General features: G+C 42.6%; 2 protein-coding genes across 4 annotated transcripts; one reads left to right on the top strand and one right to left on the bottom strand.

Moving 5' to 3' along the window:
* Positions 1–572: 572 nt before the first annotated feature.
* gpd2 (glycerol-3-phosphate dehydrogenase 2 (mitochondrial)) lies at positions 573–23,718 on the bottom strand. 3 transcript variants are annotated; one of them, XM_069164228.1, is made up of 20 exons: positions 23,633–23,718; positions 23,117–23,281; positions 22,666–22,753; positions 22,408–22,589; positions 16,832–16,938; positions 13,767–13,938; positions 13,360–13,484; positions 13,176–13,273; positions 12,926–13,089; positions 10,788–10,952; positions 10,108–10,252; positions 9,178–9,371; positions 8,606–8,740; positions 8,347–8,522; positions 7,078–7,209; positions 6,839–6,997; positions 6,149–6,261; positions 5,827–5,905; positions 5,640–5,738; positions 573–3,542 (listed from the first exon to the last, which is right to left on the bottom strand). In XM_069164228.1, the coding sequence occupies exons 5-20, from the start codon at positions 16,931–16,933 to the stop codon at positions 3,417–3,419; spliced, it is 2,184 nt and encodes a 727-aa protein (XP_069020329.1). In that variant the 5' UTR covers positions 16,934–16,938; positions 22,408–22,589; positions 22,666–22,753; positions 23,117–23,281; positions 23,633–23,718; the 3' UTR covers positions 573–3,416. The 3 variants fall into 3 exon arrangements, with proteins under 3 accessions (XP_069020329.1, XP_069020330.1, XP_069020327.1); XM_069164229.1 differs by lacking the exons at positions 22,666–22,753; positions 23,633–23,718 and having other exon boundaries at positions 23,117–23,214; XM_069164226.1 differs by lacking the exons at positions 22,408–22,589; positions 22,666–22,753; positions 23,117–23,281; positions 23,633–23,718 and adding an exon at positions 18,830–18,945.
* Positions 19,549–23,950, top strand: LOC138207177 (nuclear receptor subfamily 4 group A member 2-like). Its single transcript, XM_069164230.1, has 8 exons — positions 19,549–19,742; positions 19,840–19,895; positions 20,213–21,069; positions 22,178–22,307; positions 22,422–22,579; positions 22,678–22,877; positions 23,167–23,345; positions 23,643–23,950. Exons 3-8 carry the CDS (start codon positions 20,218–20,220, stop codon positions 23,900–23,902), a joined length of 1,779 nt encoding a protein of 592 aa, XP_069020331.1. The 5' UTR covers positions 19,549–19,742; positions 19,840–19,895; positions 20,213–20,217; the 3' UTR covers positions 23,903–23,950.
* The last annotated feature ends 129 nt before the right edge of the window (positions 23,951–24,079 follow it).

The raw sequence follows: 24,079 nt of genomic DNA, 5'->3' as shown, positions 1-24,079 counted from the left end.
CAAGGTGGAAAAATCTGATGTTCTTGGATGAGAAATTTCCTTTTGAAATAAAGACAAGAAGAGAAGAAGACAGTGGTTGACACCCCCCAACATCCTCACACTTTTCAATTAGTGTGCAGACAGACACCTCGGTGTGGCTGGCATCACTGTCCTAATCCTCCAGAGAAAAAAAGGAGCATTAGTGGTCATATGCCAACCAGATTTGTGCCATTATTCATTACAATTAATTGCTTCCCGGTACTCCCGGCCTTTCCTAGGAAGACGTCTCCGCTGCAGATTGTAATATGAGCGCAGGATTTAAAGCTGTCACTCAAATCTCACCGTGACCTTTCGGGAGAAAAGGCTGTTTTTCACCCAGTTTGCAGGAGCCGCCTGGATGAAGGTTAATGTGTGTGTGTGTGTGTGTGTGTGTGTGTGTGTGTTCATGTACTTCTATCCTTGTGAGAACCGACCTGTGAAGATATTTTGGCTCTGTGCAACATGACCTGATGTTTTACAATTACTGACAGAAAGGCAACACTTAATAGGAAACTAAATGCTTTTGAACTGAAAGAAACTGCTAAAAATATCCATAAGCTGTCAGCACGTTTAAACTTACAGCATGTTTTTACATCATTGAACAACAGAGATCAACAGTGATGCAGACAATATTATTCTTTAAGACTCGGAAGATGTAAAAAAGTCAAAATCGCACCACAAGGTCCTTGTAGCAGCTGCTCTGGAGCTTTGGATCAGATCTTTGTCCAGAGTGAAATGCAGATAAGCAGGTGTCAGAAATGATGTATATCATGTGATATTATGTGAAGCTGTGTCTAATAATTTGTCCAGTTAATCCAAGGTGTCCTTTTTTTTTAAAGTCCCAAACCAAAAGAGATTCAATTTATACAAACATAAAAGAGAGAAAATCACCAAATTGTCACATTTGAGAAGCTGTAACTCACATGAATGAATAACATAACAAATAGCCTAAATGCATAATCAATACTTAATAATAAAATGTGAAAATAGTTGATCTGACTCATGACAGCACTAAACATAAGTGCTGCTGTGATGTCCTCTTTGGGGATTTGACCTGAAATTAAATCCAATTAAAAAACAAATTCAGTCTTTTCACATGCGGCCAGATCACTTCTATCTACTGTTATGACGCCAGCTTTGACTGATGTTCACAAAAAACACACAAAAAGCCTGCAAAGCTCTGCGAGCAACCAGATACATTTAATTAGATAATTGCTTTGTTGCTTTTTCACCTGCAGACTGACTCGCTCTGCTGTGACAGTGTTGGTGCGGAGAAAAAGAGCCAGCAACATGATGCTCTTTGAGCCTGGATAAAGCTGTAATTTCATCCAAAGGAGACAATCAAACATCAGGATTTAAGTCGTGCTGCCCATGAGCTATTCCTGACGGGCGGCGTTGGCAGCTTGAAGGGTCCTCAGTGTCGAGGTATTGTAGTTGAACCATGTGACCACATACTGATACACACTTCAGTAACGGCGACAGTGTTTGGTATATGGGAGGAAAACCAGTGGAATGACTGCTTAAGAATTTAAAAAAAAAAGGCCAAAGAAAAGCCAAACAACCTCACTTATTGAAAATAAGTAAAAACATGAAGGCAGTCAGGAAGCACAGACTTGTTTTACATTACAAGCCTGCAGCAGAGGCATGTTAGCGAGACAATAATGCGTAAAATCATTGAAAATTTGGACACAAATGTCAAATTCTGCTCCTCTGCCAGGCCTCTGCTTCTACAAAATGACGTGCAGGCCAATTGAAATGCTTCTCTTTATGTTAGAAACGTCATATAAATATCTTTACATTCTGAACATGATTTCCTGCTTTTGTGTTACATGTTGTGAAAAAGAAGGTTGGAGATTCACGTCGTAGGCACATCAAGGCACATGTTGTACATTCATACAGTGAACTGCCTTTCTATTGCAATCCTAAAAATCTGAACATCAAACATGTTATCACATGAATAAAAGTCTCCTTTCTGTCGCATTAACAATAAAAACATCAGCTGGCATGCAGGAGTAAATAGCAGCCTGCTGCTGATTGGCTGATCAGGCAATCAGACAAGCTAGATGTGCATCAATACACATAATAAAACAAATACAAGAATAAACGGTTTCATTTACATCATTTAAAGAACAGAGTTTAGCACGTTATTCTACCCACCAAAAATCAATACAGTCCTTTCAAAGTTCTCTTTCTATTACAATGTATGTAAATTAAATCTCTCTGAGTTTATAGCTGCAGTGACACAAAGAAAACAGAATAAATAATCATTAAAAACACACGTGAGGAGATCAGAAAGATTCCTCGAGCAGCGACGCTAAAGCTGGAAACCTCGTCATGTAAACATCAAGAGTGAGCAGCAGCATGCAGGCAGGCAGTGCAACAGACGGAGAACACAGAGTCCCAGATCAGCTGTCGCTCTGGGAGACGCAGTAGTGCTTCAGAAACCTTTACATGTTACCTCGCTTGTGCTTGTGACACGCTCGGATCAGACACAACACCAGGACATAATCAGTGAGGCTGCGTTTGATTTCCCAACAGGAAGTTTCCTGGAAAGACATGAGAATTTGGTGCTAATTATAGATAACCTTTTCATGTGTTTTTAATGTGATTTATAAATAAACCGGAATTAATAGTGAAACCCAGCAAGTCTTCACTATTTTCACTGCAACCACAGACGCCCTCTGTTTAAATTCAGATTTTTGTTAATAAAAATATTATTGATTTTATCATCCAGCCTCATAAGTACATCTCTTTGGTAGAAAAAAAAGTGCATTCATGTTCTCTTCTTTTTGTACTTGCAGTGCAGATCCCGTTGCTTCAAAATATGTCATGACTGAATATATTTCCAATAATACCACATTAACTTGTGATTATTTCTGAGCAACATGGGTCGAAAAGAGACTTTGTTTTCTATAATTTGCACCAAATCACAGTTTATTCTCCAGTAAACATTATCAGGAAGTTATAAACGTGTAAATTAAAGCATAAAAGCTCAGTTGCCAACTGAATACAGTTTTTACACAACAATCAGGGCTGTTAGAAATGAGTGTTGGAGAAACTACAAAGATACAATTATATTATTAAAGGTTTTGTTGAAAACACAATATAAAACAGTGTGCTGTCAGAGGCACCAGATGTGGAGACCCAGAAAAAAAACAGACAAAAACACAAACAAGACAAACGCACCTTCTTTTTCAATTCAAGAACAAAACAAACCTCAATCATTAGATACTATTTCACCCAAAACACACTGAGGAGTGTGTTTGATTTGGTCAAATTCATCCCACTGTGTGCTTGATTGCAATATTGTCATTCAAATAACGACATTTGCATGATTTTTTTTTTCTGTCATTACCACCTTTAAAGGAGCAGCAGCTGAAGGTTTTCTTGACACTGGCTCAGACTCCGCCCCCGCTGCGGTCCACCGTCACCGGGCCCCTCTTATCCAGCGTCTCCTCGGCAGTTTTCAGCAGGATGGCCAGGCGGTTGTCAGACACTTGTCCTTTATTCACGGCGTTCATCAGCTACGGAGGCAACAGCAGAGGACACAAGTACATAGCCTGTACGACAGCAGCGGGAAAGGTTAACTTGTCAAAGGAGGCAAGCTGGTTTCCTCAGGTAGAGATAATTATCTGTGAGGGGACGAAAATACTGAACACTGAAACTGATCATGTTTTCTATTTCTCTTATTGTGAACGAACCCTGTGAGACGACAGAACCGTGTTTTCATGATTTAGCTGCATTTCTAAATACATAAACTGGATATAAAGATGGACAGCTCCTCAGAAGTATCTCCCCTTGTGGTTGGATGCAGTAGCATAAACTCAATCCATGTTCGGAGATGGGAAATGAGCCAAAATAAAAAATAAAAAAATCAGCTTTGAATAAATGTTTTACTTCTGATCACATTGAGGACTAAACTGAGATTCAAAACTGCTCTTCAGGTAACCACACACTTGGTCTTGTATTTGATTCAGCAGTAAAGTGCAGTAAGACATATTGGGCTTTACTTGTTACTAGGATACATCTTTTCTTGACAAAAGTAAAAATACAAAATATCACCCAAGTTCTTTTTAACTGGTGCGCTTCAAAGCTCCAGATGTGTGAAGTTACCTGATTCAGCTTTGACACTTGTTAAACCTCCTGTTTTTTTCCCCTCCAACCACGTTGTGGTTAACGTTTTGTGTGAGAGCCCTTTTCAAGTGTCTGCTTCCCATCAGTGCTCCACTCGTATACTACCTGTTGGTTGTCCCCGAGTCGTCCACGTGCAGGACGAGCAGAAACAAACACGAACACACACATTTTGTCTCAAAGGAGACAGCGGCAGATTTTCACTTTCGGCTGCTTCGTCGTCTGGCCGTCAGCTCGTTTCCTGGCCGCTCACTAACAAAGACTAAATCCGACTGTCATCAGGCTCTGCTGTAATGACTCGTTTCTGGACTGAAGTGAGAAATTAATTTAGCGGCAGACAGACGTGGGAGCCCCCGGACACTCTTCAGGCCTCATTACACAAGTCGCTGACAGAGATTCTCTCTAATTAGCTTCATCTGCTCTGGCCTGGCTCTGTAGACTTCACACCTACTGCTTGCAGCAGCGGACGTTCACCGCTCTCACTTCTCAGGTGGACGCTGGTCTTTTTTTTAACAACAGGATCATTTGTGTTCCAGCTTCATGCCGTGTATAAGAAGACAGTTGTTGCGTGTTATTCTGAAAATGACGATTAACCTTTGACTTTTTCAGGCTTTTGAAACAACTGCTCAAAGTTGGAAACTAGTTTAGACATTTTCAGGATTAATATCAATATTTCTGGCAATGGGACAGATTTAATACTAGAAATGAGTCCGTGTAAGGGATGGCACTCCCAAGGGTTTCTATTATCTTTGTGTCCTCAGTCGTGTTTGCGCTGCTGGTTTGAGAAGGGCAGGCGCTGACAGAGGTGTTAGGTATTAATGGCCGCTCTCATCAGACACACACGACAATACATGCTGCATGTGCGCTCCAAAAAATGTCACATTTAATGTACCTTAGGTTTAGATTCTGTTTTTATTTTATGTCTTTGCTGCAAAAAACTTCCACTTATCGTCTGCAATTGAATGCTTTAGCTTGATTTTCTTAAATATAATGAAAAACTTCCATTTCAGTGAAAATATTTAATTAAAATGATTGATACATTTTTCTTGATTTTGGGCATCAAAATGAATACTTCTGGAAAAACATTGAACATTTCGACATTTAGGACTTAATTATGGATGTAACAAAGGTGATAATATTAATTTTTTTTTTAGCTTATTTTAATAATGTTAAAATATGTTATACAAACTGCTTATTCCAGAGCCCAATTTAACATTTATACGCAATATGTAAACATTCAATGAATGTTTCTATCCCGTATGATTAATATAATGTAATTTTAAGCAAATTAAATGTTCATTAATGTATTTGTCAACACCGAGAACTTCTCCTGTGGACATTCATAAAACAAAGTAAAACATGACTTCATAGGAAAAGTTATAAATACTGAACATTAATGATGTTGTAAACTATTTTCAAATTTAGTACACTGCACATAGATAAGGAGACGTTGAGTAAAGTGTTCCTCTCTGTCCTTTTATGTTACGTACCTGCAGGAATTCATCAATTTCCACTTGTCCGTTCTTGTTGAGGTCCACCTCATTAAGGATTTCATGGAGCGCATTCTCATCAATGTCGATATTGATGCTCTGCAGAGAAGAAAACCACCACCGGTGATCGATGACATGTAATGAAGACAAGTGTGTGTAAAGATGAAACAGAGGAAGAGAAACTCACCCCTAAAACTTGCTGCACGTCGACGGTGGTGATGAATCCTTTGCTCTCTTTGTCAAACTTATGGAAACGCTTCTTGTATCTGTCAGACATACGAGCTTTAATTACTCTTACTAGATTTACAGCAAACGGTGCTCAATGATAGCTGTGTGTAAACATAACCATGGATCTATAGAAAAGTGGAAAAGCTGCCTGTGATAGTAATGATTGAATACATAGTGAAAAGGAGCAATAAAGAAAGAAAAATCCACTTTAAGGACTGGACCAATCAGCAGCTCTTATACTGGGAGGTCTATACTGCGGATTAAAAGTAGTTCATGGGTACCTGACTATTGTCTGGTAGTCCAGGTTGATCTCAGACGTCTTGGTGAGCTGCTCAGCGCGAGACCTGTAGCCCATCTCCTGGTATAAAAACTTCTTCGCTGCTTCAAGCTCCGCCTGGATTTTTACATTCAAGAGGAGTGAGAATGTAATCAGCAGAATCATGATATCAAATATACTGAAGGATACAGCCTCTGTTGTTAGAGTGAGCGTGGTTACAACTCTTGTGTGTGTAGTAAGGCTTCTGCAACATGTGTACTGAGGGGAAATGTGTCTTGTAAGCATATAAAACAATGAAGACTTTGATTTTCACTAGTTTTGTACTTGTTGCCTACAAAGCTGTTAGAAAAAAAAAAAAACTTTCTCAGAAACAACAACATTTTCGACTGTTTTTGTTGAGAGATTGATTTCTGACCCTGTATGATTATCCAACTTGTTTTTAAAGGTGTCCTTTGCTGATTAACAATGAGGGTGAGTTCAGTTTTCATGCACACACAGAGCTTCCTCTCTGAAAAGACAGAGGGTGTGGACGCTTCAATTGTGCTCTGATTGAAACAGGATCCCTGACTTCAGAAAGCCACCTGGGATTAAAGCGTTAGGGAAACACAAATTATATCATAGCAAAAAGTGAAACCGGTGAGTTTAACTCCATCACTTTATCTCGTTTAAAGAAACAACTGGTAAATGTCTGTACCGTCTTCTTCTCCTCGCTCCAGTTCAGCTCTTTGCCCATGATCTGCACGATGCGTGGGAGCGCCTCGTCGGCCGCCTGCACGTTCAGGAAGCCGAGGCGTGTTCGCCGAGCGATGACGTCGATGGCGGTGCAGGCGTACTCCTTGATCGCATACAGGACCTGAGAACCAAAACACACTCTCAGACACACCTCACACACACAGCTGGAACATCATGTGTCTGCGCAGCATCCCTCTTTACCTCGCTCTCGATGTAAGGGAATTCAGACACCAATCTCTTCCCAACGATTGGCCACCTCTGCCCCGTGACCTGAGCCATTTTGGCCACGTCGAACGCCTTCGACCCGTACGTGGAGGTCAAGTGTTGCGCCACCTGTGTCAGAGAAAGATAATAAATACATGTGAAAGACAAAGGACCGGATAAAACAACATATGTCTGCAGCACCTCCCTCCTTCAACTAGAATGAATATTATTCCTGAAAGGAGTAGTTGCAAAATCTCAGTTTCAGCCCGTGACTTCCAGCAGCTTGTTTTGTAAAATCATGACATTAACAGATTTAATTGATCTGTCCATCAACTAACTGAACCACATTTAGCCGTAAAACATTTTATTATTTATCAAAGACAGACTACTGTTACTGCCCACTGCCTTTAAATGACATCCCTACACCTTCACTCTCCAGCCTCCACAATATAAAAAGATGTAAATTGCCGTGGCAGCTCTTGGTATTCACGAGATCGATTTCCCCTCTTTGGAGTTAAACGATAAATAATAGCGCCGCTTTGTCGATGAGGTGTCATATGTTTACAGAACACAGGAGGCTATTTGCTATTCAGATCGTCGGCTTGCCGATCATGTGAAAGGGCAAACGCTGTCCAAATATCAACAGTGACCTTTTAGGAATATTCGAGAGAACAGCAGAGCGGCTGCAGGAGCCTCTAATGAGGAGTAAGTTTACTGTAGGCACTCGGAGCAGGACAACTTTCTCCTCATGAAACTATGTTCTACCACACTTAATGAAAACGAACGGGCTAATTATTGGAGAGTTGGCGTGCGGCTGATGTAAGTCAGCGTGCCCTTACTTAATGCCATTGATAAATTGGAGAGCACAGAGAGTGATTCAACGTGTGTTCAGTCTTTTGTGTAGCAGAAATGTCAGCTTTGTTACAGCAGCAGCAGCAGCATTAATGTCAGCTCCAGCGCTGCTGCTGCTGCTGAAGACGACACTGCATGTGTCTCAGTGAGCTGCTTTCACAGGTTTGTTTGGAGGTGAATGTGTCTGACTGTGTACAGTATGTAGCTACTCCCACGTCTTTCTTTGACCCTCTTAATGAAGCAGGAATCTCACAGAAGTCACATCTAAAAACTACATTTCTAAAGATTTGTTGTGTTGTGTTTGTTGTAAAAAGTGTTGATTCAAAGCTTTTCTTCCTTATATTGTTATATAAATATATATAAGAGTAAATTGAATCTCCCCCCAACTGTCATAATGTGGAACAAATGTCCAACCTCTTTCTCCAGGCCATAGTCCTGAACCAGGCGGATGTAGAGGGTCGGCGTCCAGCCCTTAGCTCCCTCCAGCACCAGACCCACGGTCTTGCAGGACTCAGCTGAGAGGGTGTGGGCTTTAACGGCTGCGTCCAGAGTCTCCTCAGCCATCGACCTGTAGGTCGTCCACTTCCCACCTGAACACACGCAGAATTAAAATCACAGATGAGTCACATTCACTGGATTTTCACAATGTTCACAGAGACGAAGCTCCGCTGACCGGCGATGGTGACCAGTCCGCTGTCACTGATGCTGACGATGTGGTTCCTGCAGATGGACTGAGTGTCTTTGGAGTTGGGGTCCGTCACCAGGGGACGAATGCCGCTCCACGCTGCCAACACGTCTCCTCTGCGCACTGACGATGCCACAAAGAGACGACACAAACAAACCAAGCGAGCAAAATGAATACTGGAACAGAACAGACTGCAACGGGAATCAAGTTACACCCATTTGAGTCATGGTAGCAGCAGGTGGGCTCTTCAGTGAAAATATTTATTGGATTGTGTTTTATTGACAGATACAGCCTATACAATGCAGAATGGAAAAATCTAATGTTTGGTTATTCTCCTAAGGTTTCATTTATTTTCTCATCATGTTTTCATTGTGGTTTTTGCTTTTGAGGAAGGAGACTGTTGCTGTACAAAGCAATCTTTAGGTAATTATTTGGAACAACCAGAGAAGTAAGCATCAATGTTGATTGCCACCATTCATTAGACTCATTTAAAACTCAAACCAATCCCAGATGATTCCATGATTTCCAAACAACATTAAAGAAACCCTTGTACGTTGTACCTTCTACGTCAGCGTTGAGATAGTTGCGGACCTCCCTCAGGATGAAGTTGATGTCGTCCTCTCCTGGGATTGGGTGAGCCGTCACGCTGGTGGGGGTATCGGTCGTTCCTGCGATGGTCATGTTCTCCCAGGGCAGGAAGAAGATGACGCGACCGTCGCTTGTGGCCGGATCGAGCAGACCCATGTTGTCAGGACTGTGGGACAGAATTTTTTATTATCATTATTATTATTATTATATATATAACAGAAGTAGAAGTAGTATCAGCTTATCAAAATAAAAGGTGGTGAAGAAAAGCATGCATGGAGGAAATAACTAATCAGCAGGAAGAATAGGAGCAGAAGCAGAGAGAAAAAAGAAAGGGGAGAGAAGAAGTGAGGAAGAGGAATAGCAGAAACAGCAGTGTTATTAGGTGCCATTTATTCGTCTGTGAATGGTGAGGAGGAGGAGGAGGCGTGGAGAAAAGCTGAGGAACAAGTATGAGGAATAGCAGGACGTGTTGAAGAGAACGACAAAATGAGGTCTGAGGTGCAGAAAAGACAAACAAATGGAAAAGCAAAGATTTGTGAGAGGAAGAGGAGGAGGTGGGAGGGAGCAGATGGCGGCAAGAGGAAGACGAGAGAAACAGAGGAAGAAGAAAATTAGGTGGTTGGCATTTCTGTTCAAAGGGCTCGCTCTCCCTCGGGTTTCACTCAATAAGCTTAGCTGAACTTTAAAACCTCCGACTTGAACAGAACCACTCTATTGCTGTGCTGTATCTTAAGCACAGAAGATTGTCCTGTGCATGTAAGAGTGGGTCAAACTATAGTTTAGCGAGCTTTGTATTTACACATAGGAAGGAGAAAACACAGAGGAATACATATGTACAACTTAATGCATCTGAAATGGGAAAAGCAGGTCTGTATTAAAGGAGCTGCTGTGTGTGGCAGCACCTGTAGTAACCCGGGATGACGATGTGGACGCCGGCACTGGGCTGGCAGATGTTCTGGGTCTCCTGGTTGTCCATCTTCCTCAGCGAGTCGGTGAACGGTCCGGTGGCATTGATCACACACTTGGCCTTCACGTCGAATTCCTGCCCTGAGAGGGAAAGAAAGAGAGAGAAGTCATGAGATTTGGACATTCATTTTTAACTCTTCATTTTTCACTCGACACTCTCACATTCAATGTGTCATTTAATTATAGTATTTGTTACTGCTCGTCTATATCCTTGAGTGTTTGTTATTTTTCTTTAATCTAAAGACTTAAATATACATTTTAGAGAAGAATCAGGTGGAAATCAGCCGGAGCAGAAAAGCCTTAAACAAACTATCACGTCTGCCTCTTTCTGTCCATTTATTGATAAACATAATTCATCCTGATGTCACTGAGGCCTTTTTCATGTCAGATCTCCAGGCAGGCAGGCCACACTGCAGCTTTAAAGCAGCACAGCACAACTGATCCATTGATTTCCATTCAAGCCAATAACATGGCTACTGTATTGATTCTTTTATCCTTTTCAACATGTCACTTCATTTGCCCTCTCTCCAGAACAACTCTCTGTAAACTCTGAACCTTCAGGCTCGGGACCATCTTTCTAACTCTGCAGCGTCTTCCTGCCACCTTCTTCGCTCACCTGAGACAACGTCCCTGCAGCGGGCGCCGCACACCTTCTCCGTGCCGGTCTGCGGGTCTTTAGTCTTGAGCAGGTGGACCACCTCGGTGTAGTTGGCCACGGTGCCGCCGTAGCGGGCAGCAGTGATGGCGATGGCCAGGTTCATGCGGGCGTCGTTGTGCTGCCCTGAAGGTGACAAAGAAGAAGAGTTGTTTTGTTTCAACACAACAATATAAATAGGTGGAAATAATAAAAGAACATTATAGTCACCTTAATTAAGGTGGCTATATTAAGGTTATTGTGTATTTAATTAAATTAGTCCATATTCTATGTCTTTGAAATGTATTTCTTCTCTATAACTCATTTTTGTATAATAGACACAAACATTCGGAGACATGAAAAGAAGCGAAATGAAGGTGGTTTGTGGTGGACTTCAAAATCAGACAAACAGATTGTCATTCATGTTCATTCCAATCATCACATCCCTTCTCCTCAGTGCTCGGTGCTATCTGTGGGCTTTCTGCTGCTGTGCATAATAAGTGTTTTCAGCACTGACAGAGACTCACTGAGGCCACGGACATGTATGTTGTACCTGCAGCAACTAAACATGCTATACTTGCTATCTCCTGAGCATTTGAAGCATATGCACATATGATACACCAGCCAGCCAATATGAGAAGATAAGGCCTACAGAATAAAGGAGGCTCTTGCTGGTGGCAGCAGCAGTAACCAAGACAGCGAGAGAAAAAGCTGCAGTTCAGCCAGTCCGACTGACGACGACGACACTGCTGCTCGGCGCTCTACACCGCCGGGAGAGAAGGTCAGATTTCGAAATGTCACGGGCGTGATTGTTCCAGACGGCATAATTGGAGAAAAGACTCCCCTCCCCTCCACCAACCCGGCACCATCCCCCCTCAGAGCAGATGATGGAGGAGGGTGGAGGTGGTGGAAATCAAACACATGCAGCAAGAAAATGCTTGTCCCTTTTCCAAGGCTGCACTTAATGCAGTTATACCAGGCCACATACATTTTACACCTGAAGTGTAAAACGTCTTTTTAAATGCGACCTTATATCCATAAAAGCATCTGTAATTTAAGCTCTAAAGAGAGACACTGCAACTTCCTCTAAAAATGTATTTTATGAAAATAGATTTTCATTTTGTCAAACTGTTGAACAGGATAAATAAAAGACATCAAAAGTGGCATCATTTAAAAAAAAACAAAAGAAACGTCAGTCTGCTGTGATTGAACTTGACGAGCTGATACTCAGTGAAGCCTACAGTAGAAGACACATCACCCGCAGATACCACGTTGTTATTTTCGGTGGCGGACAGGAAAGGAAGCCTGCGGCTCCTAGCTCCTCAAACTCAGCTGGATGCTCAGCATATGTTTGGTTGTCCTTCGTACTGAACCGGGGAACACGCAACCTTTACTGCCACGGGGAAGAGAGGGCATCCTACCAGCCTGTCAACACATTTTGTTCGGCACCAGTGGAGATGTGAAGGCCTCGGGCCAGACAGCATCTGAGGCCTGCATTCTTTAATCTTCTGCTTGGATTAATCAGGAGATTTTTCAAACATTTCTGTATTATTACATATTTGGGAAATTTTCTAGGTTTTCTGAACCTATTTTCTGAATCTATAACTTCTGCACTTCTTGCAACTTGAACTGTTGTGTGATGTCTGAGCAGATTTGTGGTCGTTCACTGTTTTGTGTTACTGTGTTTATCTTAGACGACTGGTTACACATCGTGCATTTCAGAAGAAGAAAAGGTCAGTAAGCTTTGCCTTTAGTCGTCCTGTGACCCCTCAGATTTTTCTCACAACAACCTTGAAGAAAAAGGCTGCTTTTGTAGACGATTTTAAGACCGTTTCTGTCACACAGGTGCTCCTGTCAAGTGTTTAAAAATCAGCGCTGTACTTTAAATCCTGCTCTCTGTCATGCTCTCATGGTTCATACATCTTAAGATCACCACATCATTGGGTGAGTCATGTTATTCTTTGCTGCAGGAAAGGAAAACAGTGGAAAAGGGCGACACTGACTCAGCTGTCTTTTCATATTCACAGAAAATAAAGAGACGAATACATAAATGAGACGTGCTTTCTTTCAACTGTCCACACGTGACAGTGTCTGTGTGAAAACACGGAGCCTTGACTCACCGTCATAGTAGACGATGGCTCCCACCAGCTTGTCCTTCTTCAGCATGGGGAAGAGCTCCAAGGCCTTCGTCTTACTGAGGACGTAGCTGCTCTTCAGGCACTGGATCCCCGACACCAGGTCGTACATCTTGATCCCCGCCCAGTAGTAAGGCAACTGCCACCATCTTGGAGGTAAACACCGGGATTTAACAAACACGAACCTACCTGCCTGTTTTCCTCTTTTTTTAAATATTGTGACTCTATCACTTACTTGTAAACAGGAAGCATGATGGGTAACGGCGCAGACAGGTGAGGCGCGATCTTCAGGAGGTTGGCTCGCTCGTGAAGGGCCTCTTTCACCATCATGTACTGTTTGATAAAAAATGAGAGACTGAATGAGACGACGAAGACGAAGAGGAGCAACGAAACAAGGTGGGCGTGAAGCACAGAGGAACCTGCTCGTAGTCTAACTGCATGATGGCCTTCTGGAGGTAGCGGACCCCGCCGTGGATCAGCTTGGTGCTCCGGCTGCTTGTGCCCGAGGAGAAGTCGTTCCTCTCTACTAGAGCAGTCTTGAGGTCTGAAAAAATTACAGTGCATAATAATACATGTGGTATAAAATATTTAGTTTGAGGAAGACATGACACATTCATACTGTATTTACCTATTAAATATCACAGTATTGTGCAGAGACCCACAAAAACATAAAAACAGAAGAAAACCCGTCGTGATTTAACAGACTGAAATCTAATTTTAGTCACCAAAAATCAATTACTGACTCAACAGAAAAGTATTTTTGTGAAACATGCTGCATCCCAGGAGACTCATGAAAGCAGAGAGGCGCCGCTGACAGGGAGCTTACTGCGTGTGACAGCGTCTAAGGCACATCCTGCACCCGTGGCCCCTCCTCCAACAATCAGAACATCAAACTCCTCGGTGTTCCTCAGCGTTGAGAGCTGGGCCTGCCGAGAGGGGAGCTCGTCGGCGAAGGGAACCTTCAGCTCTGCTTCTGCTGCCACATGGGCTAACTGAGCCTGGATGTGACACAGACACAGCGGCACGGGCACGATGAGCTCCATACCTTTCACATCTCAAAGAGTCATTTGTGCTCCCTAAACTGAACAAAACATTACGTTTCTATGTTAAATCTTATGTTAAAACAGACATATAAGAAACGGTAGCAACACTTTCCTTGAGGTGCATGTTGAGACATTACAAGCACAGTATCCCCGCATTATAATCACTTCATGAAACGACATGTGATACAATGCATAATGATTTGCAATCATTGTCATACATTATGGATTGGGTTCAAGTGTGTAATGAGATTACCATAGGACATGCTTACATATAATATGCATTGTGGATGGAATATAATGTATGTGGGGATTCCACATGAAATCTCGGAATGAATATAAAAACACAATCTCTAAATATAAATGTAAATATGCTACACCAACAATCAATCCTCTCTTCATGGGGATTATAATGTTCAGTTGTTCTTGCAAGTGAAGTTAGTTTAATCATTAATTTTGTTTCATTCCTAAAAGATTAGGTACCCAATTCATGTAAATTGGAGGGGCACAATATTAGGAACACCTGTCAGTATAACCGAGCCTACCGTTACACTCAAGCTACTTTTACCTGACAAAAAGGTGTGAATATTTCTGCCACCACTACCTAATTCACCACCAGAAGTGACTGCAGAGTGCAGTTATAACAAATTCAAGAATGAGCCTTCAGTCTCTGACCAAAAACTGAAGCTATTCTTGGAATAAAGTGACATTTTTGTGTGCTTATGATGTCCACAACACCTTTAGTTTCCAAGAGAAGTGTTGCTAATAATATTTCTTTGAAAAACAGATGACTCTTGGTGCGATTAGAAGCAAAGCAAAGTTTCCGGAAGCACCGAGGGTTACTGCAACATGCGGCTCAGTTTCACAAATCCACTAAATAAATCACATTCCAGTCTTTGAACATCATTTACACCCATTGTTTGATTAGCAAAATAATTAATTTAAAGAAATAATCACAACTACAAAAAAAACAAAAAAACACAGCTCCCCTCTGATACGAGGCTGTGGAATTTCACTTCTAATGAAATATTTATTCATTTTTCTATTTAGCAGTTCAAGCTAAATGATTGCATCAAGCTGCTTTGAAGCCACCGCTGAATTTGACTTGCAAATAGTGGCAGGCGTTTGTAATTTAGGTGTGCAGCCGCAAACAAGACGATGATATAATCATTGTCTATTTTTGATGATGCACGCAGACAAACGCCGCCGCTGAATTAAGTGCCAGCGAAACCCCGTAATCAAGTTAAGTCAGAGAAAGGCGCAGCGAGGCCCACGCTAATAGCCAATCGGCCGCTGTCTTGAAAACTTCTCCAAGCCATATGCCCTTGCTAAAAGAGACAAGACGGACATTCATCTCATCAGCATTGCAATTACAGGGATTAGAGGCATGCATGATTACAAACTATTGTGAAAATAATTATATTTCATCATGGTCTTCGTGCTTACCAATCCGAGCTTGGTTGAGAGGGCGACAATGGGCAAGAGAGGACATTATCGCACCAGGACACAGAACAAAGTTCACATTAGGTTGTGCAGTCACATAAAGTCTGGTATGTAGTTGTGCAGCAAGCCTGACATAAGCCCAGGGCAGGTCAGAGGTCAGCGGAAACCCAGCTGCTTGTCCATCTTATGTGAAGCTAAGCTGTGTGCTTATTTGTATTTTCATGGAGAAGATCGATGGATGACAGTAACTGACATACACTGCTATCTTTCAAGGCCAACAGCGCTCCCAGTCTGACCAGTCAGGAGGCGACTCATCAACGTCACACCTCAAATGCTCCTAAAACGTTGTTCTTTTTTGTCAAGTTTTTGGTGTCGTCCATCTGAACTGTCAAGCAGCTAATTATCATTCTATTCAAGAACAAGATAATCTGCAGAGTTTGTGAATTACAAAAGTTGACGTTGCCTGGAGATAAACACAATAATTGCAAAATCTCCTCAATATATTACTGCTTACTGCACAATAAGGGCAAAAAAACAGGTTTCTTATCATATTTCTCTTCTCAGATTAAAGGAAAAGTTTAACATAAAAGGAAAAAGCACAATTTGCTTTTCTGCTGAGAGTGAAATCAGAAGACTGATACCTTGTTGCTTTTGTTTTACTTATTCTATATAGTACTTTTTGGGCATTTTTACCTTTATTATAAAGTATTGGTGGAGAAAAGAAAGCATAGACGAGTTCATGCTAAGCTTAATTATCCAGCTGCTAGAAGTATCTTAAAATGTCGCGTGCAGGCATCACAGTGGTATCAATCTTCTCATGCAACTCTCGGCAGGAGTGTCAAAGTGTGTTGGAAGGAGGGTCAGTGCACTTTTATATCTTTGTCTGGTAGCCGACACTTGACTTTCATTTTGAAAGACCAAGTAGCAAAACAGCCACACCTCTGTAGATGCTGGAACACAGTGGAGGAAGTGGGAATAAAAGTGGGGGTGATTACTTCCAGGACAACATAACAACTCTGTAAAAACTTTATGATGCCATGATATATGTTCATTCGATCGCAATTTCTGTTCCGGTTCTGGAGCCATTGCCAGTGAACCGCTGCCTCCTGCACAGCCGCTGGCACAGCATTCAATGAAAAGCAAGTAAGCACAGTTTAGAGATGAAAAACACATTCCAAAATCTAGACAGGACATGTCCTCGGGCGCACTCCCTCCCTGCAAACTCAACTTTTCTTGAGGAACAAAAGTGTACAGAACATGCAGTGGGCCATAATGGGAACATGATATTGACATTTAGAGGAGTAAGAATGTTTCCCTTCAGTCAAATCCTGTAAACCTGGATCTTTACAATCTTTAAAAACTGTAATAATGCAACAAAAGGCAAACATCTGGTGGAGCATCATCTCACCTGCGTCTTCCTGTACTCGATTAGCTTTGACACGCCAAAAGCAGCAGCGACCACCCCCCCACTGACGACCGCCGTGTGTTTTAGAGCCTTCCTGAACGCCATAGGCCCTGCGGGGAGAGTAAAGTGCAGATAGGAGTCAGAGCAGAGATCCCCGGGTTATAAGGCTGATGAAAGGTGATCATGTGAAGGAGGCATAAAAGCCTGAGAGGAGTTCGTAAAAGGGAGAGGTGACAGGATCCAGAAAGCTGCTGGCTGAGACAGACATCAGGACAAATGTTCACCACCTTCGCTCTGTGACGACCAATTGTCATTTTCTCTGACATTTAAAACAGTGCATGATCAGACACATTGATCAGACAAAAAAACTGATTTATCGATATGCAAAATAATTGCTCGAGGCACGTCCTGCAAAATCATTATGTTCGCCCAGCTGTGCAGAATGAAGTCACTTCATGAACCAGGTTTTGTGCATGCACCCTGTAGCAAACATGAAGCTGCTTTGTAATGATTAGGATCAGATTTCACTTCGGGAAGACGTACAGACATGATGTAAAACATACTAAAACTAATTTAATCTCAAATAAACCATCAGAAATAACTCATTGCTCACCGACCATAATACCTCTGCAGAATTGTCTTGTTTAGTTGTCCACTAAAATTAGTGCACCGTATGTTTGCAGCTGTCAATGAAGGATTGTGTGTCCATATTTTGATAATGATCCTGTGAACCATAATGAGCAGAACATTACACCAGCACCGCCTGGCATTCAGTTCCCACCAGGGCAGCCCCCCCAAAAAATAGCATTTGCATTCTTACTGTAATGCACTTTGAATAAAAGTTTCCAGAGAGCGTCACACACTGAAACAGATTCTAATGGATTTAAATAAAAACGTAGCTGCAGATGGCTCAAATGTCAACAAGCAGTTTGCTGTAACTAATGACCTATTACGAGTAGTCAGCTGCCGTGTCAGCCAGACAGCAGCAACAACATTTATTAGTAAAGTATGCTCTCAAATATTAAATCTGATCTAAAGGAACACGTGATAATTAAGTATAATTTTTGAATACTCAAGTGTTATGAGAGGGCTTTTATAAAACAACTTATTTTAAAACAATCCACAGCCCTGCTGGTCTTCAATACCCCAGATTATGAAAAACTAACCATTGCGCTCAATCCTGAGTGCCTCCTATAAAGGTAGCATATGACAATGCATGAATTTGCTGCTGGGTGTAGTTTGGGGAGCTGAACCTTCCAGCTGTTAGAAAGTGTTGCTCCTCATGGTGTGCTGGGACATCCCTCCCTCCTCCTTCATACTTCGGAAAAACACTACTTCCATTTACATCAGCCTGCAGACTCGTTATGAGTCAGCAGAGAAGGAGGGCTTCCTGGCCCGGTGGTTACTAAACACACACATGGTGAAGTCCATACATATTTTGGCTATTTGTTTTAGAAATGTGTATTTCCAGATGCTGCTTAGGAGCTCTGATCGTGTGACTGCTGCTTGCTTTAAACAGCAGGTGGTAGTATGTTGATTGTATTGAAATGTATTGCTATTCTGGTCTTTGATCGCCACACAAGAGGAAGTCGGTGGTTTTTTTAAACTGACATCTTGCTGTGGATTAAAATGTCAGCCCGATGTGGTCTTCGAGGAAAACCAACGACACGCTGCGTCTTAAGTGTCACGAATAAGCGCTTTACGTTGCAAAAAGACGAGTTAGGCACCTCGACAGTAAAGCTTAGCATTACAGGAATAATTTAGCTGTTTATACGGTTTTAAATGACAATAAAACACAGTAATATAGCATGTCTTCAGCTCTGACAACAGGAAGATAAGAGGTTATTCCTTCTGTGTTTTACAGTCCATGCCAAAGAGAAACTCGCAGATGATGCCATGCTTTTATGGCTCCCCGCCAACAAGCACAGGGTCAATCAATCGTTAAGACTAATTTCAAAATGTCCAAAAGACATGGGTGACAGAAGATACATTCCCACTTACAGGATTTCTTGCTTTGTGGCTGAATAAAACTCAGTCTGGACGATGCACGGCGGCGACTGAAGGCATCGGTTGTTCTCCAAATGTATGTTTGACAGCTACAACCAGGAAGCCCAGCGGCGTTGGGCGACGTCACGCAGAGCCAATGAGAGGGCAACACTTAACTGTGGCTTGTCCAATAGGGTTCGAGGAAAGGCGGTGCCACGTTGTTGACGTAAGGGGATTGCAAGATTGCGCAACTCCGGTCTCCCCTTCATTCTCCTCCGTTAGGATAATCATAAAGGGGGAGAAGTGCCTCCAGCTGTCGTTTTTTCTGTGTTTTAGGACAGCAGGCAGGCAGAAAAACGTCAAGCCCCCACCACACAAAGAAATATACATTTTAATACTATTTTTCATAGATAAAAGTATCTTAAACGGCAAAGAAATTATGAAGAAAATTACTTTTACCAATAAATGACTCCACTTTGAATCCTATTTCCCAACAACACCATAATACATCTGTACGCTGTAGCAGTCACAAGTTTGGTAGTTTATAATAACAGAATAAATTACCTAAAATCTGTAAGAAAGTGTCCATTATTTCTAAATTGCATGAAACGCTTTCTACGCCCACACCAGCCAATGCTCCCCACCGCACACACACAAGCATGCACGCACAGAAACACACACCGCACCACCCTCTGTCTCTTCTGAGGCGTGTGCGTAATAAGGTTTGGCACAAGGATACGCACCACGTAAACAAAAGCACATTGTCGGTGTCACTGGCAGCCAGTCTTCGAGCCAAGAGTGGGTGAAGTGAACAGTCATTTCCTTTGCTCTCTCCGGACAGACAGCGGACTTTTCTGGTGGCAGTTCTAAAGCAACACGGCGGCAGAAATGGGATTACTAATCACCGTCCTCTTGCACTGGATCTAAGGTAGGCTATTGCATATTCTGCCTTTTCTCTCATTTCTGCAGAAATCGAGGATTAATGTCATAACACAGCAAATTATCTTGTTTTTGTTTCGTGCCAGGCAAAGTCTAGTGGAGAATAACACCTTGTGGAAAATAGGACAGGTGAAGCCTTCAGGTAATTTCTGGACCCCATGTATCCCCTGTACCTCTGCATGTTGCAAAAAAAGTCATTTAAACAACAAGTGGAAATTTACGCTTAACCGGGTGTGCAACCTGTTTCCAACTGACTTTTTAACAACAATAACCAAAAATATGACAAAGAAAACATTTGAAAACAAAGTTTGAAATGAAATGGAAGCTCGTTATTGCTGAACATTTGCAAATCGTATCCCTTGTAAGCACAACATAACTATCTTTTCAGGCGTATTGTTGCCATTTGTTCGATATTCCTTTGCTTACGCTGGACCAACTGCATTATCTTTTTGTTTGCAGTGGCCATGCCGTGCGTCCAGACCCAGTGGAGCTCCTCTCCGCAAGGAGCCAGCCCAGCCTCTCAGAGCGCCGGCGGAGAGCGCAGCTGCGACTTCCTCACCCCGGAGTTTGTCAAGTTCAGCATGGATCTTACTAACAGTGAAATCTCAGCAGGAACGTCAGGCCCCAGTTTTGGCCCTTTGACGGACACGTACAGCTCCGGGTACGACGTGAAGCCCCCGTGTCTCTTCCAGATGCCAGTTCAGGGGGAGATACCGTGCGTCAAGGTGGAGGATGCGCACGGGTGTCCACGGTATCAACCGAATCAGCATCACCCTCATCAGCCAGACGATCTGCTTTCCTCCCCGAGTTCCGTTTATTATTACCGGTCTCCATCACCGCACACATCCATCACATCTAACTTCCAGACTCCTCCGGGACACATATGGGAGGACTCTGGCTCTCTGTACAGTTTTCGACAGGACTATTTGGCGGCAGCACACAGGAAAAACGCGCTGTCCAGATTTTCACTGTTTTCCCTAAAACACGCGCCACACGGAGGTCAGAGTTTGTCCACCTGCCAAATGAAATTTGACGGATCTCTCCACGTGTCCATGAACCTGGACGCGGCAGGAGCGCACCAGCCGCTGGACAGCCCCACAGTTTTGGGCTCCACTGGCCTGGGAAAACAGCCCGGTGTGGGATTCCCTCACCCCCTCCAGCTCACACACGGCCACCACTTTGTGGAATACCAGACTTCTTCAGCCCCAAGCCGAGGACCACTGAGCTCCGAGGGGCTGTGCGCGGTGTGTGGGGATAACGCAGCATGCCAACACTACGGAGTGCGCACCTGCGAGGGCTGCAAAGGATTCTTTAAGGTTTGTTCTCAATGCAAGCTTAGTCAAAGCTGCCCTTAAAACTACAAGTTTAACTTATGGATTTTTTTCGGAAACAGATAGACTTTTGTGGTGCAAACACTTTTTTTTTTTTTTTATTATCAAAGGCAGATATGGATTGATGCTTCAGGTAGCCCAAAAGTGGACGTCACATGAGAACATCTCCGTCAAAAGGATGAAAATAAATAAATAATAATACACATTGAAACACGGTGTCCCTTAATCAACTCTAATTTCGAATAATAAGCTACAATGTAAAAATCCCAGTGAGACGCCTGACTGGCCTTCTAAATTGGACATTAAACTCCACTTGCACGTTTTGATCTCTTGATCTCTTGACACGCGTTTTACGGGCAAATGTCCTGTATGAAAATGGCCACCAACGTGCCATGAATAAAAACCTCCCCCTTCATCTCTCTGAAGGAGATTCCCGGGACAATTCTCCAAATTATGAATGACCACGACCCTGTATTTACCCAGACTGCCCTGTCCACCTGCTGAATGCCTGATTCTGCCTCAAATGGCCCACAGGAGCAGGAGCGTTGCTATTCATTTTCAAAGGACAATTTGAGACTTATGCTACTATACTCCTAATAAAAAGAAGCTATCAAAAAGTTATTCATGTTGAATCATTATAAAAATAGCCATTCGAGATATTTTCTCAATAAGTTTAAAGACCACTATTGCTGTTTTTTCTTTAGTTCTTCCCATTGTTTTCTTTGGTAGAAATAATTTTTTTGGACCATTCAGTCTCCAAAAGCTTCTTCTAGGCTGATTAGGGTTACAGAAAAAAAACATAACTCCATTCAAGAAACCATGTGGGAACAATTCCACTGCTTTCATTGTAAACTGGTATCAACATGCAGGGAAGAGCACATCCAAAAAAGGGTGATTGTGGAAAAAAAATCAGATGGTTCTGTGTGAGTTTTAGAAATCAATGGAGTCATCTCAGTTTGTTTTACAGAGTATTAAGTTCTGAGATGTTTGTCTTGCATTGAATAAATAACCCTATGGTACATATTCTGGGCATTCTACAAGATAGATTTTCATTACATTAAATAAAATCTAATTTCCTCTCCTCTCCGTGCAGCGCACAGTGCAAAAAAATGCGAAGTATGTGTGTTTGGCGGCCAAAAGCTGCCCTGTGGACAAACGCAGGAGGAATCGATGCCAATATTGTCGCTTCCAGAAGTGCCTTGTAGTGGGGATGGTTAAAGAAGGTAAACTTATACACCTTAAAACCAAGTTTCTTGAATCATTTAACATTAACTTCATGTCATCTATCCAAGTTAAAAGCTGAAAAAGTGTCTCCCTCTTTACTTCACTTTCTGCAGTGGTGAGGACCGACGGTCTGAAAGGTCGAAGGGGTCGCCTGCCGTCCAAACCCAGAGCTCCTCCAGACTCCTCGTCACCCGGCAGCACCCTCCTGAACAGCCTCATCAGGGCCCACGTGGAGTCAAACCCTCCCTCTTCTCGCCATGACTACTCCAAAGTAAGGCCACCTGTTACCATCAAACATAAAAATTAAAACACAGTAGAGCTGTAATACAGGGTATTTCCCTTCAATCCCAACTTGACCTTTCACTGTAGTTTAAGGAGAGTCCAGGAAGTCCTCTGGGAGACGACGCTCAGCATGTCCGTCAGTTTTACGACCTCCTGACCAGATCTATGGAGGTCATTCGGGGTTGGGCGCAGAAGATCCCGGGATTTACTTGTCTACCTAAACATGACCAAGACCTCCTCTTCTACTCAGCTTTCCTGGAGCTTTTTGTTTTACGACTGTCGTACAGGTAAAGAACTGACATAACTTTTACTTTTTCTTTGACAAAATTAGGCAATGCACCCCAAACTAGTGGTTTGTTTGAGGTATGTGGTATGTTTGCTCATGGATCTGATTTTTTCAGCTGGTTAGGCTCCAGAGGAAGCAGAGTATTTTGTCATTGATTCTACAATTTGAAGCGTCAACATGTACAGAAATACAAATTATTTTCTGTGTCTGATAATAGCTGCATGCGGAGTTTACACTCACCTCTGCCTTTGAGCTTTTTACTTTTAGCACGAGCTGTCATTACGTTTCAGATCCAACCCGGAAGAAGGGAAGCTGATCTTCTGCGACGGGTCGGTGTGGCACCGCCTCCAGTGCCTGCGCGGCTTCGGCGAGTGGATTGACAGCATCGTTGAATTCTCCGCCAATCTGCAGAGGATGAACCTGGATGTCTCCACCTTCTCCTGCATATGCACCCTCGCCCTGGTCACCGGTGAGATGACATTACTGACTGATGTTGCATTCAAGGGGTCCAGCCTGAACTATTTTACACTCTTTTTGTCTGAAATACTCAGTAAAGAATTACCCTAAATTCAGTTACTTTTTGTTTTGTTTTTGTTATTATTTTAAAATAAAAGCCTTTAAATGACTGAAGCTGCCAGACGTTAGATGTAGAATCTCACACCTGCAGCATCTTCCCATTATAATCTTAATATTTCCCACCAGTTTAAAGAAATTAAAGATTTCTGTGTTACTGTAATATTTTGAAATGTGTCTTACTGCTCTGCAGAGCGGCACGGGCTGAAGGAGCCGCAGAAGGTGGAGGAGCTGCAGAACAACGTGGTCAGGTGCTTGAAGGATGGCGGGATGGAAGCGGACGGAGCCTCGAACTGCTGGTCCAACCATTTATCCAGACTTTTGGAAAAGCTGCCTGAACTTCGCACTCTGTGCATCCAAGGCCTGCAGAGGATTTTCTATTTGAAGCTGGAGGATCTGGTGCCGCCGCCTGCAGTTATAGATAAGTTATTCCTTGACACGTTGCCATTTTAGAGACATAAGATAACACACACGGGGACTTTTTTTCTTTGTTTTTCTCAGACATGGCACTGTTCGACTTTTTTGGCCTTAATCTAATCAGTAATCCCTGACAAGGTGGGCTCTGTGCACCGCATACAAACATTTTAAATACTAATACTGAGCCGGTAAATCACTGCACAATTTTTCTAA

Source organism: Embiotoca jacksoni, unplaced genomic scaffold (assembly GCF_022577435.1).
Source record: "Embiotoca jacksoni isolate LCO1_2020_lvr unplaced genomic scaffold, fEmbJac1.0.p SCAF_30, whole genome shotgun sequence".
In the NCBI taxonomy this organism is placed as follows: Eukaryota; Metazoa; Chordata; class Actinopteri; family Embiotocidae; genus Embiotoca; species Embiotoca jacksoni.
Note: the sequence above shows the minus strand (reverse complement) of the source record. Positions and strands in the feature narration are given on the sequence as shown.

Bases quoted from the DNA above. Each gene is read 5' to 3' on its own strand.
- gpd2 (XM_069164228.1), bottom strand. From the start codon at position 16,933: ATGGCGTTCAGGAAGGCTCTAAAACACACGGCGGTCGTCAGTGGGGGG. The intron at 10,953-12,925 runs GTGAGTCAAGGC...TGTCACCTTCAG, and splicing joins AGCCATCGTCTACTATGACG to GGCAGCACAACGACGCCCGC. The intron at 9,372-10,107 runs GTGCTGCCACAC...TCTGTCCCACAG, and splicing joins GTCATCCCGGGTTACTACAG to TCCTGACAACATGGGTCTGC.
- LOC138207177 (XM_069164230.1), top strand. From the start codon at position 20,218: ATGCCGTGCGTCCAGACCCAGTGGAGCTCCTCTCCGCAAGGAGCCAGC. The intron at 21,070-22,177 runs GTTTGTTCTCAA...CTCTCCGTGCAG, and splicing joins GCTGCAAAGGATTCTTTAAG to CGCACAGTGCAAAAAAATGC. The intron at 23,346-23,642 runs GTGAGATGACAT...ACTGCTCTGCAG, and splicing joins CACCCTCGCCCTGGTCACCG to AGCGGCACGGGCTGAAGGAG.